Source organism: Dermochelys coriacea, chromosome 6 (genome assembly GCF_009764565.3).
Source record: "Dermochelys coriacea isolate rDerCor1 chromosome 6, rDerCor1.pri.v4, whole genome shotgun sequence".
Classification (NCBI taxonomy): domain Eukaryota; kingdom Metazoa; phylum Chordata; order Testudines; family Dermochelyidae; genus Dermochelys; species Dermochelys coriacea.
In genome coordinates, this window is record NC_050073.1 from 55053396 (window position 1) to 55072035 (window position 18640).

At 45.4% G+C, this 18640-nt stretch overlaps 1 protein-coding gene across 6 annotated transcripts in view; it reads left to right on the forward strand.

The window, feature by feature from the left end:
* The window catches only part of ATG13 (autophagy related 13), a 51463-nt gene that overhangs the window by 14559 nt on the left and 18264 nt on the right, over positions 1-18640 (forward strand). For all 6 annotated transcript variants that reach the window (XM_038406747.2, XM_038406748.2, XM_038406751.2 and 3 more), the window contains exons 4-7: positions 642-761; positions 1391-1437; positions 2517-2657; positions 15820-15860. In XM_038406747.2, the coding sequence (XP_038262675.1) occupies positions 642-761; positions 1391-1437; positions 2517-2657; positions 15820-15860 (349 nt within the window). The remainder of the gene's footprint in view (positions 1-641; positions 762-1390; positions 1438-2516; positions 2658-15819; positions 15861-18640) is intronic.

An 18640-nucleotide genomic window follows, 5' to 3' on the forward strand; every position in this document is an offset into this window, starting at 1 on the left:
CTGGGATATTGGCTGTTAGCCCAATTTACAAACTGTGTAGCTCGCCAGAACGTTGGAATGAGATTCACTTTCTCAGCAGATGGGTATAACAAATCTTTATTAAGGCAAAACACTCAGCACATGGTGGTCAGTTACTTACACATGGGAAGCTCATCAGGACAATTTCATCAGTCGCCTCCAGCACTGGAGAATACAACTTCAACCTTCCTGTATTACACAAACTTATGTATAACTTTTTGTTATCTTTTCTTATGCATACATCATAGTCTTTCATTTCCACGTTAACTCTCCTCCCCTATCAGTACAGGTTTAGTGTTAGTTCAAATGAGTCTTTTCTAGCTTTTTAATTTATCTTTGTTTTCTCACAGACATGATTACTGTGCAATTTCTTACATATGCATAGTTCTGCTTATGCTTACGCTGTTAAATTTTATCAGACCAGACTTTTAAAATCCACAGAAGGCTTCTGTCAGGCTTTAACATGTATTCACCCTCAATAGTCTGTTCTGTAACTGTTGCAGTGGGCACCTCTTTAGTCTGTTGTGTAGTAGGTTGCTCTAACTTGAGTCTTTCTGCAGTGTGCCGCTGGATAGGTTTTCCAAAGGAATCTGAAAAATGAAATAAGTTCTTTCATTTTGCAGTTCAACTTGGCAATCAAAGATATACCAGAGGTAACTCATGAAGCAAAGAAAGCCCTGGCAGGACAGCTACCTGCTGTTGGACGGTCAATGTGTGTGGAGATCTCTCTCAAAACCTCTGAGGTAAGAACCCAGTCAAGATATATCACCATTTGCTGTCTTGCCCCTTAAATTACCTGCCTAATATCTTATTCTCTTGCCCAAGGCCATATAAAAATCTCTCTAGACCTGCAGTGTGCTAGTATGCCACTGAAAATGAATATATTTTACAACAAAAGGGAAATCTCACTGCAAATTGGTGAGGCCAAACACTTAAGAGTGGGAGAACTTCAAAATCATCTTATTAGCTCACCTTGGGAGCTAAGCCATTCTGTAAGCATGTCCTGAGTACAGCCTCCATCCTACTTTTTATGAGGCTCCCTTGTCCCACAGTAAGATATCTTTGGGTCCTGCCCTTGTTAGCACATACATATAATGAGGAAATAATGACCATGTGTTTACAAAGAATCAAGAGTCAGGAAAAATACATTCCCTTAGAACAATGGTTCTAAATCTATTTACCATTGTGGGCCACATCCAATACTACTTGTATGGCCCTGAGGATGTCACATGGACCGCAGCTCTGTGCTTATTGGGCCACAGGTTGAGAACCACTGCCTTAGAGCTACATTGCTGTAACTGATTCTTAATGAGATATGAAAGAGCTTGTTTGTTTTAAATGAGCTATGTTCCTGATCCTTTCTCTGATGCAGGGAGATTCCATGGAGCTGGAAATCTGGTGTCTAGACATGAATGAAAAGTAAGTGTGTGTTTCTCAATTTTTTGTCTTGTGTTTGTTTTGTTTTTTAATCAAATGAGCAAGTTTTTCCTGGCTGGCTGAAATGATTGAGCACACAGGGGACCTGACCTGAAACTGGAAAAGTTATGGGGAAGAGCTCAACAGCATTCGAAGACGTTGCCAAGGGCGGATCAGAAGGTGTTCCAGAGAGGTTCATGTGAGCAGCAATTGCTTTAACCAGCAATTGGAGCTGTCGTGCTCTGCTGCAATGTCCTGTGCTGTCTAGCATGCACCCTGATATGTACATCACAATGAGCAGCAGCCTGGTGGGAATGGAGAGACCACGGAGAAGGAGAAAAAAGACAAAATATTCTCTTAAGTGCAGCGAGATTTGTAATAAGCCCTGCAGGATCCCAGTATTATAGACCCGACACTGATTCTCAAGATCTGTGTGTAAAGGAATTTGGAGGCAAAGTTGGCATTCAGTCCTGCTTTTGTACTTTCCATCAGTTAAGTTAAAGGGAAACACTTCATCTGCTTTTTCATAGCTTTTGTTTTTTGTATTCTTTGTTTCTCCCACCCTCTCCAAAACTGAGAAGTAACAAGGGAATGTAAGATTTGCCTGACCACATTAGATCATTGGTCTTTCAAGTCAGACATACCACTCCTGATGTTTCAGAGGCAAGCCCCTCCCCCATGCACAATGCTCCTCTCCTGCTGCTTGCTGTTTGTCAGAGAAGAGGATTAGAAATTAATTCTTTCTTGGTCCCTTGTGGCAATCAGTGTATGCCATCAATTATGAGATTCAATTACCCAGGAACTACAAATGTTAATTCTGCTAAAGTTACCCCTCTCTAGTACAAGGCCTTTATGCCTTCTGCAGCAGTGAGTTCTACAGAATCACTGTTTACTGTTTGTCCTGGACTGGAATAGGAGTCTTGGCCTGCTAGCCCAGATACAGATTACCATCCTGATGCTTTATTTCAGGTCTGTCTTTCACTCTAAAGCAAGTATTAGATTACTGGCCCAACTCCCTTTTGGTGTAAATTTGCATTGCTTGGCTGGAAACATTGGTCTAACTGTTTCTATGTGCTCTCTAGGTGTGACAAAGAAATCAAAGTTTCCTACACTGTGTACAATAGGCTGTCTCTGCTGCTGAAGTCCTTGCTTGCTATAACCAGGGTGACTCCAGCCTACAGACTTTCAAGGAAACAGGGCCATGAATATGTTATACTGTACAGGTAATGTAGTCTGATATTCTGTGTCTGAACTGAAACAGTAGGAGACTTTTAGGCACACAAAATACAGCTACTCAATTGGAATTGGGCTAGAAAACGAAAGCCAATATCTGAAACCCATGCAAAAATTGCCAAAAGATAGATAATGATCAGGACTTCAGTGTTCTATCTGATTTGTAGCCCAGCATCTCCAGCTGCAGCTCGCCAACTCACCCTGGGATGCTGGAGAACAGATTTAAAATTGTTTGTTTGCAAAAATGTGTGTAATTATATATGTGACTTATACACACTAATTGTACATGCAGTTGAACAGTTAATTGCATAATTGGTCGTTTTGGCAAACAATTACTAAAGACGTATATAGAATCACAATAAATGCATGCACAAATTGGACACTCAAGTACATTCATACAGAACACAGTTTAAAAAGCTAGTTCTGGAAGAAGGTCACTTCTTAAATCCTCACTGCCACTTCCTGCAACTCCTTGGATTTTCCTGTAGGTCTCCTACCCAAATACTAATCAGGTTTAGCCCTACTTAGCTGGTGAGATGGGCTCACAGCTTGAGGTAGGATGGTTGTTGGCCTAATCCCATTCTTTTTGACCTCAGGAAGTGGTTATGTAGAGTGTTGGGGTGGTGAGTTGAAGCTACTGCAAAGTCACAGGTTTGTTATCATGATTGGCACAGAAGTTATGAGGTTGAACAAAATTCTCATCTTTTCTCCGTTCTTGCCCACGTTGCTTGTTTCTTTAATGTGCAGGTAACAGAGTGTAACAGGATTCACTCACCACTGAGGGTGCCTCCTTGTGACTGGGTCTGGGGATAAACTCTAGTCTGGTCTAGTGCCCCCTTCTGCCACTTGCTCACCCTGCAGTCCTTTTCACTCTCCAGCACTTGGGGTGCTCTCTCTTCATGACTCAGTCATCTGGCCAGGTCACTATATAGTTTTTTCCCTTCTGGTGTATCAGCATCTCACTGGACCAACCGTCCAGATGCCACCTTCACCAGTCCTGTGCCACTTCCCAGTGGCTGGTAGGGGAACTTGGGCCTGCCTGCTACTCTAGGTTTCAGGCCAAGGACCCTATAATCAGCAGCCAAGGTCTATGCAGTTTCAACCCTCACTGCTCTTTCCCTGGGCTTCTTCCTACTCTGCCTTCCACAGGCTTTCTTGCCTACAACTCCTGTGGGTAAATCCCTTCCATCAGGGACAGGGTGGGATCCCAGGGCTTTTTCTTCCCCATAAGTTTCCTCCTACCCACTTCTCTGTGCCCAGAGAACAACTGAAAGACTCTTTCCCTGCAACCCCTTCTTTGTCATAGGTTGTTTTTTGGGGGGCACAGCAGCCTCATCCTACAAGGCTATGACTGCAACTTTCTCCATTCATTTTAGCCATATTTTTTTTATTCCCCCCTCCCGACCCAATCATTCCATTTCCCTTTAGGGAAATTTTTTTGATTCCAAGCCAGCTAAATTTTTTTTTATGAAGAAACTTACTTTCTATAGACTATTGCCCAGAATGCAATAGAACATGATCAACAGTTTCTTTGGTTTTGTGCATATTATTCAGCCCATCTTTGTCTTTTTAATCAGGTTAACTTATTATTTAACGCACAGTGACCTGCTAACACTCTCCAAAAATGACTACTTCATGTTATAATCATTGTGGCATATAGTATTATCTTCAATTTTTTGGGTATGTCATAAAACCTTTGTCCCTTTGTTTCCTTGACCCATAGTTTTTGCCTTTCCTTTGCAAGCTTCTTCATGATCACACTTCTAAATTCTCCTCTACTTAAGGGTATCTTAATATCCACCTCCACCTGGTATTTTTGTCAGCCATCTCATATCCTTTTGTCAGCCATCTGATTTCCAGGTATTCTGATGTGCATAAGAATCCATGCTATTATTACACAGACACCTGCTTGCATTGTTTCCATAGTTAGAAACGTTATTTCACTTGTCATTTCTACTTTCCAAAGTCCCTGTTCTGATTGTCATAATACCTGACAAGGAATCGGATAAAATTGCAGCTGTAGCTGGTCATGCATCTCCTACCCAGCTCAGTTCCAACATTATGCCCATTAGTTTAGCTTTCAGAATGGTCCCATAATTTGATGGCATTTTAGATTTGTGGATTCCAAGACTAGGAACACAGAAGGCTGTCTCCACTCTACCCATGCTGTCATCTTTTGTCCGTCTGCGTAGATTTGGCAAAGCTGGCCTCAGGTTTTTATAAATAAATTCAGAAATTTGGTTAGTCCTAATGTGTGAAGTTTTTTTTCTTCTCTTGGTTTGTTTTTTTACATACAATTCCAAATCCACAAATGGGGAATAACTGCAGCTGTAATTTGATTTTTCAAATTAAAAAAAGTTTAGTTCTCTCAATATTTATTTTTTTACATATCTCCTTTTCCCATTTTTACTCTGATTAGTATGAGGAAATGTGTAGCAATCCATATAATTTTGTCTACTTGGCTCCCGGCAATCCTCATACTTCTGTTTTCCTGATTCCCTTTTATCTTTGCTCAAAAGGTTAGATCTAATAGTTTCATCCTTAGATTGATAGGTCCCTCTTCAGTGGCTAGTTGCAGCACACATTACTGAGGTAAACATTGCACCACATGCCAGTCTCAGAGCTTGGGCCTGGAGCAGTTCCAGGTGTCTAAAAGTTGTTTTTGAAGCTGAACCAAAAACTTGGCATCCATTGTCTAAAACTGGTCCTATCAATGCTTCACTATACAATATCAGTACCTTCTTATCTGCACCCCATTTGTTTCCAGCTATGCCTTTAAGTAAGTTCATCCTACTTGTACATTTTCGTATGGTGTTATTTATATGACCTTTCCAAATTTAACTTTTTATCAAGCACTATTCCTAGGAACAAACTTTTGATCTGAATTTTTTCACCATAAAGAAATAAGTCCCAGTCTTCCTTAATTTTCTTCCAGGTTAAAAACATTTCCTTAGTTTTTGCACGTGAGAATTTAAATCTCCAATAATTTCCACACTTGGAAATTCTCTGGAGTGCCTCATTTTTCTTTTCCACAGCTACTTCAAGTCTTTTATGCTTATTTCATTTAGCACAATTGTCTGTGAAAAGGGAAATACTTATTCCCGTCTGCACACTTTCCAGGAAGTCACTTATCATAATGGGGGGGGGGGGGGGGAAGAAGGGCTAATAATACTCCTCGTGGAGTTTCATTTGTAAGCTTTGTAGGTTTTGGTTAAAGCTGTTCTCACTTTGACTTGTGTAGTTCTGTCCCTTAAAAAGTCCTTTATCCACCAACATGTTCTCTTTTTTGTTAACCAAAATTGGAATTATTTTTATATAGGAGACCTTCCCGTCATAGCATATCATATGCTTTTTCGATGTCCATGAAGTTCTTAGTCCTTAGTTCTTTCGATGTCCATAGAGTTCTTAGTCCTTATGCTTTTTGTACCTCCAGTTCTAGTCTAACTATATGATCAGTTGTACATCTTCCTTTACTGAAACCACTTTGTATCTCAGTTATAATATTTAGTCTATCAATATTTTCTCAATGTGTTCCACAAGCCTTAAATTTTTTTTTTTTTTTCCTTGATTTTTCCCACACATGGTATGAGGGCAGTAGGCCCATAAGGATCAGGTTTTGTATGATCCTTGCCTGGTTTCTTAACTGGTATTACCAATGTTTGTTTCCATGCTATTGGCCCCACTCCTTTTTCCCATATATAATTCTATAACCACAATAGAATCTTTAAACTCCTTTCTGACCAGTACTGGAGAATTTCATTATGTATATTATCTTTACCTGGAGCTGTATTTCCTTTTTCTAATGGCTGCAATAAGCTCCTGCATTTTAAAATGTTTGTTTAACACACAATTAATATATTCTCTCCAGCCATTTAATTGGTCACCATTTTTCTCAAATCTTTTTCTTCTCACAAAACTCATTGCTTTAATTCATATCAGTACTGACCTTTTGGAAGTCTTTTGCTAAAATGGCTACCTTTCCTAAGTTGGAGACCTCAATATCATTCTTTCCAATAAGATCAGGTATAGGTTTACTATTACTTCAAATTCCATGCATTCAGTTTGCTTATATATTTCTGACAGCTAAGAATCTTTGTATCATTTCCTATAGAAATTTTTCCAATTTTTTCTTTTTGATAATCCTTTGTGCTACTACCTTACATCTTTTATAATTCATTAAGTCTTTATTGTTCATTGTGTGTTTTGCTTGCTTGTCTGCCTTATTTCTTTACTTGATTGCTAATTTGCAGTCTTCATTACACCAGGGAATGGGATTTCTGAGTTGTAGGCAATTTCATGTTTTGTAGATGACCAGATCAGTTGCTGCTGTAATTCCTTTTATTATGTTATAGAATTCTCCCAAGTTGTCACTTGCACAGTTACTACATAAATATTCATCACATTTATATCTTAAAAAGGCCCCAATTAGCTTTTTGAAAATTTCAGCTAGGAACTCTGTTTTTCTACATTTCCTTGGCTTTGGTACTCAATCAGCATAGGGAACTGATCACTTCCTATTCTGTCATCTTTATGAATTTCCCAGTTGCATTTACTATGTATTATTTGCTGTGGTTCCCAAATCCAAAACTGAAAAGGATCCATCCATTAAATTAAATTTAGTAGGTGTTCCTATATTCAATATTGTTCTAAGCATTTACTATTTAGATCAATTTTCTTATCTCCGCATAGCTCAGTATGACTATCAAAGTCTCTGCAAATTATGACTGTTTATTTGACATTGACTGTTTTTTTTTCTAATTCTAAAATAGTTTATTTGGATTACAGTAGAACCTCAGAGTTATGGATACCTTGGGAATGGAGTTTGTTCGTAACTGAAATGTTTGTAACTCTGAACAAAGTGCCATTCAGGCTCCAGATCCAGCAGCTGACACTCAAAGCCAGAACTCGGCAGCAGCTGAGCAACCTAGTCAGCCCTGGCATGAGTATGCATCTTGTCCCAGTGGGGGTTTGAGAGAAAGCTGCGCAGATCCCAGCAATGCTCCTGCTCTGCTGCCTCCCGGGGGTAGGGTGGGGACTGGTAGCCCAGATATGCTTATCTTTAAGATGCAATACAGACACAATACAGTACTTGGCTGTTCTTGTTTTTTGTTTTTAAATCCTCTGCTGCTACATGATTGGTTACTTACAGTTTCACATGGTGTCCGGTTGACCAGTCTGTCTGTAACTCTGGTGCTCATATCTTTGAGTTTCTACTGTATAAACACTAAATCTGTACTTAACGGTTTCTGTTCTGCATGGGAATCTCAGTAGCATTCTATTCAAACCTTAGTTTCTGCATATCCGTTTTAATTAAGTAATTAAGTCCCTCTTTTATAGCCTCTTGATCTCTCCAGAGTATATCATATCCTGGTAAATTGAACACCGGTTTACTTACTACCCATATTTCTTGTACACATGTTACATCAGGCTTTTTTTCCATTTCAAAGATGGCTTTCTTAAATTCTTGTCCATGTGCATTCCAACTAAGGATCATTAAAACCATCGATGGCAGCAAAAGGGACTTGGTGCAGACGACAGGGTTCCAGATCCAGGGCAAGCCCGTCATCCCCCTGGCAGAGGGGCAGGCATACCGGCACCTCGGCATGCCAACAGGTTTCCGTGTCCGGCAGACACCCGAGGACACCATCCAGGAGATCTTGCAGGATGCTGCCAAGATCGACGCCTCCCTGCTAGCACCGTGGCAGAAGATAAACATCCTGAACACCTTCCTGATCCCCCGCATTTCGTTTGTCCTAAGGGGATCTGCCGTGGTGAAGGTACCCCTCAACAAGGCAGACAAGATCGTCCGGCAGCTGGTGAAGAAGAGGCTGTTGCTTCCCCAGAGAGCCAGCAACGAGCTGGTCTATATCGCCCACAGGCATGGCGGTGCCAATGTCCCCCGCATGGTTGACCTGCGTGACATCGCAGTGATCACCCACGCCTTCTGCCTGCTGACGTATCCCAACGCTGTGGTAAGGAACATCACAGCAAATACCCTCCATGATGCAACAAAGAAGCAGATCAGCAGAGCCCCTTCCAACCAAGACACTGCCAGATTCCTGAGCAGTTCTCTGGATGGTGAATTTGGACGGGACAGTGGCGACATCGCTTCACTGTGGTCCTGCGCTCACAAGACCACGCGTCGCCTGGGGAAGTGCATTGGCTGCCACTGGAAGTGGTGCGAGGAGCGCCAGGAGCTGGGAGTCCTGGTACTGCAGATCAGGTCTGATGACAACACCATAGTCACCCCGAGTGCCAGAGGCATGCTGGAGAGGACCCTGAAGGCGGCCATCCACTTGCTATACATGGAAACCCTGAAGCGTAAACCAGACCAGGGTAAAGTCTTTGAACTGACCAGCAAGAGGGACGCCAGCAACCACTTCCTTGCCGGGGCAGCTTCACCTGTTTCGCCGACTGGCGGTTCATTCACCGCGCTTGGCTCAACTGCGTCCCGCTCAACAGAGCTGTCCACCACGGGAACTGAGACAAGCATCGCAGGAAATGCGGTTACTCCAACAAGACCCTGCCCCATGTCCTGTGCAGCTGCAAGCCCCACTCCAGAGCCTGGCAGCTGCACCACAACACCATCCAGAACCGCCTGGTGAAAGCCATCACACCGTGCCTGGGGGAGGTCCCTGTGAACTCCACCATCCCCGGGACGGACAGCCAGTTGCAACCTGACGTGGTAGTCACCGATGAAGACCAGAAAAAGATCATCCTAGACATCACGGTCTCCTTCGAGAACAGGACCCCGGCCTTCCGCGAATCCCGAGCTCGTAAGCTGGAAAAATACACCCCTCTTGTCGACACCCTGAGAGCGAAGGGCTATGAGGTGCAGATGGATGCCCTGATTGTCGGAGCCCTGGGCGCTTGGGATCCCCGCAACAAGCGTGTGCTGCAGACTTGCGGGATCGGTCAACAGTACGCATGGCTCATGCGGCGCCTCATGGTCTCGGACACAATCCGATGGTCCAGGGACATCAACATCGAACACATCACTGGCCACCGACAATACCAGGAGGTGTGAGCCAGTACGACATCATGCATCAACTATGGGAAAGGGACTGAGACTTTTTTTCCATTGGACCATATGAACTGGAACCATGAACTCACTGAACATTAAATCCCACCAAATGAGTGTAGATCCATCCTCATCATCGTATCCGCTCATTATACTCCACAATGAACAAAGCCATTATGTGGACAACATACCCCCATATCTCAATGTCTGTACTTTGACCCGTTAAACTTTTACCCCCAATTGGGGAGATTGCAGATTATGTATTCCTTAAGCCACGCGCTCCTAAACTGAATTTTGCACCACTTGATAATCTGTACCTTATTCCCTGATAACCAGAAACTTCTATGCCTAAACTCTGTACCGTTTTCTTTTTACTTCAACATTATCTTAATAAAATTAAATCTTGCCTTCATTTAAAAATCACATGAATGCAGTCAATCAAGAGGTTGTTTATCTTTAGATATTTTTCTACTGCTTTTGCTATGACTTTAATCTTTTCAGCTTTTCCCCCCCACCCATCAGCAAGATGCAGTTAATTACCTACAAGCAATATACAAAGGGAAGTTTAGAACATTCATTACAGAAGTAATCTCCCATAACTCCTCTCAGGGTATGTCTACACTACGAAATTAGGTCGAATTTATAGAAGTTGTTTTTTTAGAAATCGTTTTTATATAGTCGATTGTGTGTGTCCCCACACAAAATGCTCTAAGTGCATTAACTTGGTGGAGTGCTTCCACAGTACCGAGGCTAGTGTCGACTTCCGAAGCGTTGCACTTGTGGGTAGCTATCCCACAGTTCCCGCAGTCTCCACCACCCATTGGAATTCTGGGTTGAGATCCCAATGCCTAATGGGGCAAAAACATTGTCCAGCATTATCCAGCAGTATATGCAGCACTAGAACCTGCCAAAGAGAAACCGGGCGAGTAGGCAACGTCGGTGCGGTGACGAGAGTGATGAGGACATGGACACAGACTTCTCTCAAAGCACAGGCCCTGGCAATGTGGGCATCATGATGCTAATGGGGCAGGTTCATGCGGTGGAACACCGATTCTGGGCTCGGGAAACCAGCACAGACTGGTGGGACCGCATAGTGTTGCAGGTCTGGGACAATTCCCAGTGGCTGCGAAACTTTCGCATGCGTAAGGGCACTTTCATGGAACTTTGTGACTTGCTCTCCCCTGCCCTGAAGCTCCAGAATACCAAGATAAGCAGCCCTCACATTTGAGAAGCGATAGCCCTGTGGAAGCTTGCAACGCCAGGCAGCTACCAGTCAGTTGGGAATCAATTTGGAGTGGGCAAATCTACTGTGGGGGCTGCTGTGATGCAAGTAGCCAATGCAATCAAAGATCTGCTGATATCAAGGGTAGTGACCCTGGGAAATGTGCAGGTCATGGTGGATGGTTTTGCTGCAATGGGATTCCTTAACTGTGGTGGGGCCATAGACGGAACCCATATCCCTATCTTGGCACCGGAGCACCAAGCCAGCGAGTACATAAACTGCAAGGGGTACTTTTCAATAGTGTTGCAAGCACTGGTGGATCATAAGGGACGTTTCACCAACATCAACGTGGGATGGCCGGGAAAGGTACATGATGCTCGCATCTTCAGGAACTCTGGTCTGTTTCAAAAGCTGCAGGAAGGTGCTTTCTTCCCAGACCAGAAAATAACCGTTGGGGGTGTTGAAATGCCTATAGTTATCCTTGAGGACCCAGCTTACCCCTTAATGCCATGGCTCATGATGCCATACACAGGCATCCTGGATAGTAGTCAGGAGCTGTTCAACTACAGGCTGAGCAAGTGTGGAATGGTGGTAGAATGTGCATTTGGACATTTAAAAGCACGCTGGCACAGTTTACTGACTCGGTTAGACCACAGCGAAACCAATATTCCCATTGTTACTGCTTGCTGTGTGCTCCACAATCTCTGTGAGAGTAAGGGGGAGACATTTATGGCAGGGTGGGAGGTTGAGGCAAATCGCCTGCCGCTGGTTACACACAGCCAGACACCAGGACAGTTAGAGCACAGGAGGGCGAGGTGCGCATCAGAGAAGCTTTGAAAATCAGTTTCATGACTGGCCAGGCTATGGTGTGAAAGTTCTGTTTTTCTCCTTGATGAAACCCCCCCACCCCTTGGTTCACTCTACTTCCCTGTAAGCTTCATTCATGCATTCTTTATTAATTCATCATACAAATACAAACTGCTAAGGTAGCCCGGAAGGGGTGGTGGAGGAGGGTAGGACAAGGCCACACAGCACTTTAAAACTTATTTGAATGCCAGCCTTCTGTTGCTTGGGCAATCCTCTGGGGTGGAGTAGCTGGGTGGCCAAAGGCCTCCCTCGCCCCCACCGCATTCTTGGGTGTCTGGGTGAGGAGGCTGTGGAACTTGGGGAGGAGGGCGGTTGGTTACATAGGGGCTGTAGCGGTGGTCTGTGGTCCTGCTTCCTTTCCTGCAGCTCAACCATAGGCTGGAGCATATTAATTTGATCCTCCAGCAGTCTCAGCATTGAATCCTGCCTCCTCTCATCATGCTGCCGCCACCTGTCATCTTCAGCCCGCCACCTCTCCTCGTGTTCATTTTGTGCTTTCCTGCACTCTGATATTGTCTGCCTCCATGCATTCATCTGTGCTCTGTCAGCATGGGAAGATGGCATGAGGTCAGAACATTTCATCGCGAGTGTGGTTTTTTTTTTTTTTTTTGTGCCTTCTAATCTTCGCTATCCTCTGGGTAGGAGAAGATCCTGTGATCCTTGAAACATATGCATGCAGCTGGTGGAGAGGGGGGAAAAAAAGGGACAGTGGTAGTTAAAGACACCATTTTTATAGAGCAATGCATACAGTCTTTCATGGTAAACCTTGCTGTTAACATTGCATACATAGCACATGTGCTTTCGTTCCAAGGTCGCATTTTGCCTCCCCCCACCACGTGGCTAACAGCAGGGAACATTTTGTTTAGCTACAGGTAAACAGCCCAGCAGCAATGGGCACCTCTGAATGTTCCCTTAAGAAAAGCACCTTATTTCAACGAGGTGAACGTGAATGATATCACTCTCCCGAGGATAACACAGAGATAAAGAACGGATGTTGTTTGAACGCCAGCAAACATACGCTGCAATGCTTTGTTCTGCAATAATTCCCAACCACGTGCTACTGGCCTGGCATGGTAAAGTGTCCTACCATGGTGGATGGAATAAGGCTGCCCTCCCCAGAAACCTTTTGCAAAGGCTTTGGGAGTACATCCAGGAGAACTTTATGGAGATGTCCCTGGAGGACTTTCCACTCCATCCCCAGACACGTTAACAGACTTTTCCAGTAGCTGTACTGGCCACAAATGCCAGGGCAAATTAATCATTAAACACGCTTGCTTTTAAACCAAGTATACTATTTAAAAAGGTACACTCACCAGAGGTCCCTTCTCCACCTGACGGGTCTGGGAGGCAGCCTTGGGTGGGTTCGGGGGGGGGGGGGTATTGGCTCCAGGTCCAGGGTGAGAAACAGTTCCTGGTTGTTGGGAAAACTGGTTTCTCTGCCTGCTTTCTGGGAGCTATCTACATCATCATCATCTTCCTAGTCCCCAAAACCTGCTTCCGTGTTGCCTCCCTCTCCACTGACTGAGTCAAAGCACATGGTTGGGGTAGTGGTGGCTGAACCCCCTAAAATGGCATGCAGTTCATCATAGAAGTATGTTTTGGGCTCTGAACCGGAGCGGCTGTTTGCCTCTCTGATTTTCTGGTAGGCTTGCCTCAGCTCCTTAAGTTTCACGCGGCACTGCTTCGGGTCCCTGTTATGGCCTCTGTCCTTCATGCTCTGGGAGATTTTTGACAAATGTTTTGGCATTTCGAAAACTGGAACGGAGTTCTGATCGCACGGATTCCTCTCCCCATACAGCGATTAGATCCCGTACCTCCCGTTTGGTCCATGCTGGAGCTCTTTTGCGATTCTGGGACTCCATCGTGGTCACCTCTGTTGATGAGCTCTGCACTCGCCTGCAGCTTGCCACGCTGGCCAAACAGGAAATGAGATTCAGAAGTTAGCAGGCCTTTTCCTGTCTACCTGGCCAGTGCATCTGAGTTGAGAGCGCTGTCCAGAGCGGTCACAATGGAGCACTCTGGGATAGCTTCCCAGAGGCCAATACCATTGAATTGCATCCACGCTACCTCAAATTCAACCTGGCAAGGCCGATTTTCAGTGCTAATCCTCTTGTTGGGGGTGGAGTAGAGAAATAGATTTTAAGAGCCCTTTAAGTAGGAAAAAAAAAAGGGGCTTCGTCATGTGGACGGGTGCAGGGTTAAATCGATTTAACGCTGCTAAATTCAACCTCAACTTCTAGTGTAGACCAGGGCTCATGCTCTTTCCTAACTAGAGATGTGTTCTGCTGCACCTGAATATCTTTTCTCTCACTTGAGTATTTCTTTTTCTATTTTCTGCATTTGGGTATCTTTTCGTAGCCTCCGCATATGATACTTTTTGAATTATTTAAATATTTTGTATTTCTTTAACTTGTTCTGCTACTGAACATCCTTTATATTCTGCACTCTGCTTTTCCCCCACAATTGTTGCATTTAGGTTCCGTTCCTTCTACATAGTTGTCATTTGTGTGACTTCCTTCACATTTACTGTACCTCATTGTTCCCTTAGTCAAACCTTTGACAGCCATTTCTATGTGGCAATTACAGCACCTCATGGCAGAAGACGGGAGGGAATATATGGCTTACCCAGAAATATTGATACCCCACTTTTTAAGTATTATGCCTCTTGATCCCTCTGTAGATGGCCAGTTTTCTCCCTCTCTCCTAAGTAGCTGTTTAACAAACAATAGTTTCTTTGCTTGTACTCTTTTTGTGATATCCTCAGAGAATCCTAATCTTATTCCCTACATAACCCCTTTTGCTTTATATCAGGAATTTGGGCAATTGACAAGTAATTTTCATTTTCCCTAAGCTAACAGATTCAAGAAGTTTTTCAGCTTGCTCCTGATGTGTAGTCTATCAATAGGTCTCCGCCCTGCATTCTTTTAGCTCTTTGTATGTCACCACCACTTTTCTTTATTCATTCCATTTTCAGGGGGTTAACATCTCTTGTCTTCACATCTTGTCACTGATTTGACAATTATGAAATATTGACTTTTATCCTGCGTTTGTTTTTCATTTCTGTGCGTTCCTTCTTCAAATCCTGATATACCAAGACTTCGTTTCCCCCTGTTCTGAGACCACTCTGTCTCCCGCTGCTTCTCCTTCATAGTCCAAGGAGATTTTCTCTTTTTCTCCCCCTGCTTCCATTGTCAGTTTCAACTTTCAGCCAAGGACCAGCATCAGCAACAGCTCTCCACCACCAGACTACTCCTGCAGCTCAGAGTCTTCTGCCAGACACCAGCATTCAGCCCAGTTCCAACCTCCAGGCAGGCTGGCCAGCCCACCTAGTCCCCTTCCGCTCTCAATTTCCTGACTTTTTACAAGCCCAGGCTGCTCCTGGACACCTGGGCTTCATCTTCAGTTAGTGCTTATCAGTCAAGCCTGACTCTCCCCCAGGAGCCGCCAGTAAGGTTAATTGGTCCCTTTGGAGCTACCTTAGGGTTTGTGTGGTGTGAACACCCCATCGCATCAAATTTAGTGTCCTGTATGTAATAAGATAAGCACCAATACTAGGACTCAGAATAGGCAGCTCCCCTTGCCTGGAATCCCAAGTCAGTTCTGAGTCTCACTCTTGCATGGATCTGTAGACTGGTCGCTGAGCCAGTTGGCAGGGTTTTCTAAAAAAGAAATCATGTTTTTAATAGGAAGTGGGTTCTGTTATGTCTAAGTATCCGTTCTTTCCTTTCTGATCAGATCCTATCCCAGCTTACAACAGATGTTTCTGCTGTCTTTTCCTTTTCCTTCTCCTTCCTCAGACAATACCGTATGTGTTCCTCTGATGGGATGGAATTAGCCATTTGGCTGGCAGACTCTTTGGGAGCAGGCTTTCTAGCCATTCCTAGCACAATTTGCCACGTGTAATGTACCTTCTTCTAAAGAGGAAGATGGCTCTGATCCTTCCACTCCTTTATGGTTTTAATAAGGAGTATAAATGTATTTAGTTTTATGCCTCCGGATAGATTGTGTCTGATGTACACTCTCTCTCTTCTTTGCCTCATAGGATATACTTTGGGGAAGTGCAGCTGAGCGGCTTGGGAGAAGGTATGGTTGTGCAATGGACATGAACTAGCTGATGGCTCTCTCCCAAATTGTCAGGTGTCGTAATAGTATTCTAGTGTTATAAGGAGACCAGGCCTGCAGTTTACAAGTAATTTCTGTTCTGCTTTATCTGTAAGGGATGTTTCAAAATGACAGCTATACCTTATTAACACTATTCTTATCTTGAGAATCCCTAGTAGCCTGTAGATCCCTACTGTAATCCTAGGCTGTAAATTTAGCCCAGAGAGATCTACCCTTAGTAACCCTAGCCCTAGTCTGGGGAGACCTACTGACTAGGCATAACGCTAGGCTGGACAGGACTACCCTTTGTAACCTGAACCCTGGCTTGAGGATTCTTACTGGCCACAGGACTCCTCCTCCTCCAGGGATCCTTACCTTTTAGTAACCCTAACCCTAGCTCGGGGACCCTACCCTTAGTAACCATAACCCTGGCTGGGGAAGCCATACCAGCCCTAGGCCTACCCATAACCTGGGGACCCCAACCTTGGTAACCCCCAGTGAAGCCCAGGGAGCCCTGCTGCTCCACTATGCTAGCACAGGGAGGTCTACTCTTAATAACCCTAACCTTAGCTTGAGGATCTCTACTGGCCCCAGGTCTAATCCTAGCCTGGGGATCACTACCCTTAGTAACTCTAATGCTAGTCCAGGGAGCCCTCCTGGTTCTAGAACTAAACCTAGCCTGGAGAGGGCTACCCTTGGTAACTCTAACCCTAGCCCTGGGAGCACTACCTAACCCTAACCCTAGTCCAAGGAGTCCTATTAACTAAAGGTCTAAATTTAGACCAGGGATCCCTCCCCTCGCCTGGGAAGCTCTACTGACCCCAGGCCTAAACCTGTCCCAGAGAGGCCTACCCTTAGTAATCCTAACCCTCGCCCAGGGACTTCTATCTTTGGTAACCCTAACCCTGGTCAGGGGAGACCTACTGACTCTGGGCACAACCCTGGCCTGGAGAGGCCTCCCCTTAGTAACCCAGACTCTAGCCTGAAGATCCCGACTGGCTGCAGGACTAATCCTGCCCCAGGAATCCCTACCCTTAGTAACCCAAACCCTAGCCTGGGGACTCGACTGATGCCAGGCCTAACCCTAGCCCATAGATACTTGTCTATAGTAACTCTAACCATAGAATGGAGAACCCTAGTGTTCCTAGGCCTAAATGTAGGCCAGAGAGGTCTACCCTTAATAACCCTAACTCTGGTCAGTGGAGCCCTACTGGTCCCAAGCCTATTGATAGCCTGGGAACCCTATCTTTGGTAATCTAACCCTAAGCCAGAGAGCCCTACTGACCCCAAGCGTCACCCTAGCCTGGGGAAGCCCACTTTTAGTAACCCTAACCCTAGCTCAAGAAGGCCCACTAAATCCAAGCATAAATGTAGTCCAGAGATGCCTACCCTTAGTAATCCTAACCCTAGCCTGGAGATCACTACCTTCGGCAATCCTAACTCTAGCTCAGGAAGCCCTGCTGACTGCAGGCATAACTCTAGCCTGAAGAGTCATACCCTTGTCCCTACCTTGAGGATTCCTGCTGGCCACAGGCCTAATTCTAACCCATGGAGTCCTACCCTTCGTAATCCTAAACCTGGTCAGAGGAGCCCTACAAACTCCAAGTCTAGTGATAGCCCAGGGTAGGGTTGCCAACTTTCTAGTCACACAACTGAACACCCAAGCCCTGACCCTTGCCTGAGGCCCTGCCCCTGCCCCTTCCCCAGGGCCATACCCTCTGCTTGCTACATTCCCCCTCCCTTGGTGGCTCGCTCTCCCCCACCCTCGCTCACTTTCACTGGGTTGGGGCACGGGGTTAAGGGGGTGAGGGCTCTGGGTTTGGAGGGGTGGCTCAGGGCAGGTAGTTGGGGCACAGGGTTACCTCGGGCGGCTCCCTGTCAGTGGCGAAGCAGGGGGGCTAAGGCAGGCTGCCTGCCTGTCCTAGCACCCAGTGGCGCTCAAACATTTTTAGTAGTGGGGGTCCTGAGGTGAGCAGTTGCAGGGACGGAGGGCCAGGAGCAGGGCATAGGCACGGGAAGCAGCACCCACACCTCTACTTCCCGCGCCTATGCTGTGCGTGCCCTGGAAGCAGCAAACAACCAGCAGGTCCGGCTCCTAGGTGGGGGTGCTAGGAGGCTCCATGCACTGCTCTCCCCTGCAGAGTGCAGAGCCAGGGTAGGGGGCAGCACACGGAGCCCTGTGCCCCCCCACCCCCCTGAAGGAGCCAAACCTGCTGGCCATGGTGCCAGCCAGAACAGAGAGGGACTAACCTGCCTTAGCTCCGTAGCACCGCCGACCAGACTTTTAACAGTGGTGCTGACCAGAGCTGCCAGGGTCCCTTTTCTGCTCAGTGTTCTGGTCAAAAACCGGACACCTAGTCACCCTAGCCCAGGGACCACTACCTTAGTAACACCAGCCTGGAATGCCTTACTGACCCCAGGCATAACACTAGTCCCAACATACCTACCCTGAGTAATTCTAATCCCAGCCCAGGGAACTCCACTGAACCCAGGCCTAAACCTAGTCTGGAGAGGCCAACCTTTAGAAACCCTAACTCCAGCCTGGGAAGCTGGGCCCTTAGCAACCCTGGCCATGGGTCCCTAATGACCACAGGTTTAACCATAGCCCAGGGATCCCTACCTTTGGTAACCATACCCCTAGCATGAGAAGACCTCTACTGACTCAAGGCATAACCCTTGTCCAGAGAGGCCTACCCTTAGAACTTTGACAATGTTCATGATGATGGTCACTTCTACTCTAACAGTCCAGAACTGAAATAGTA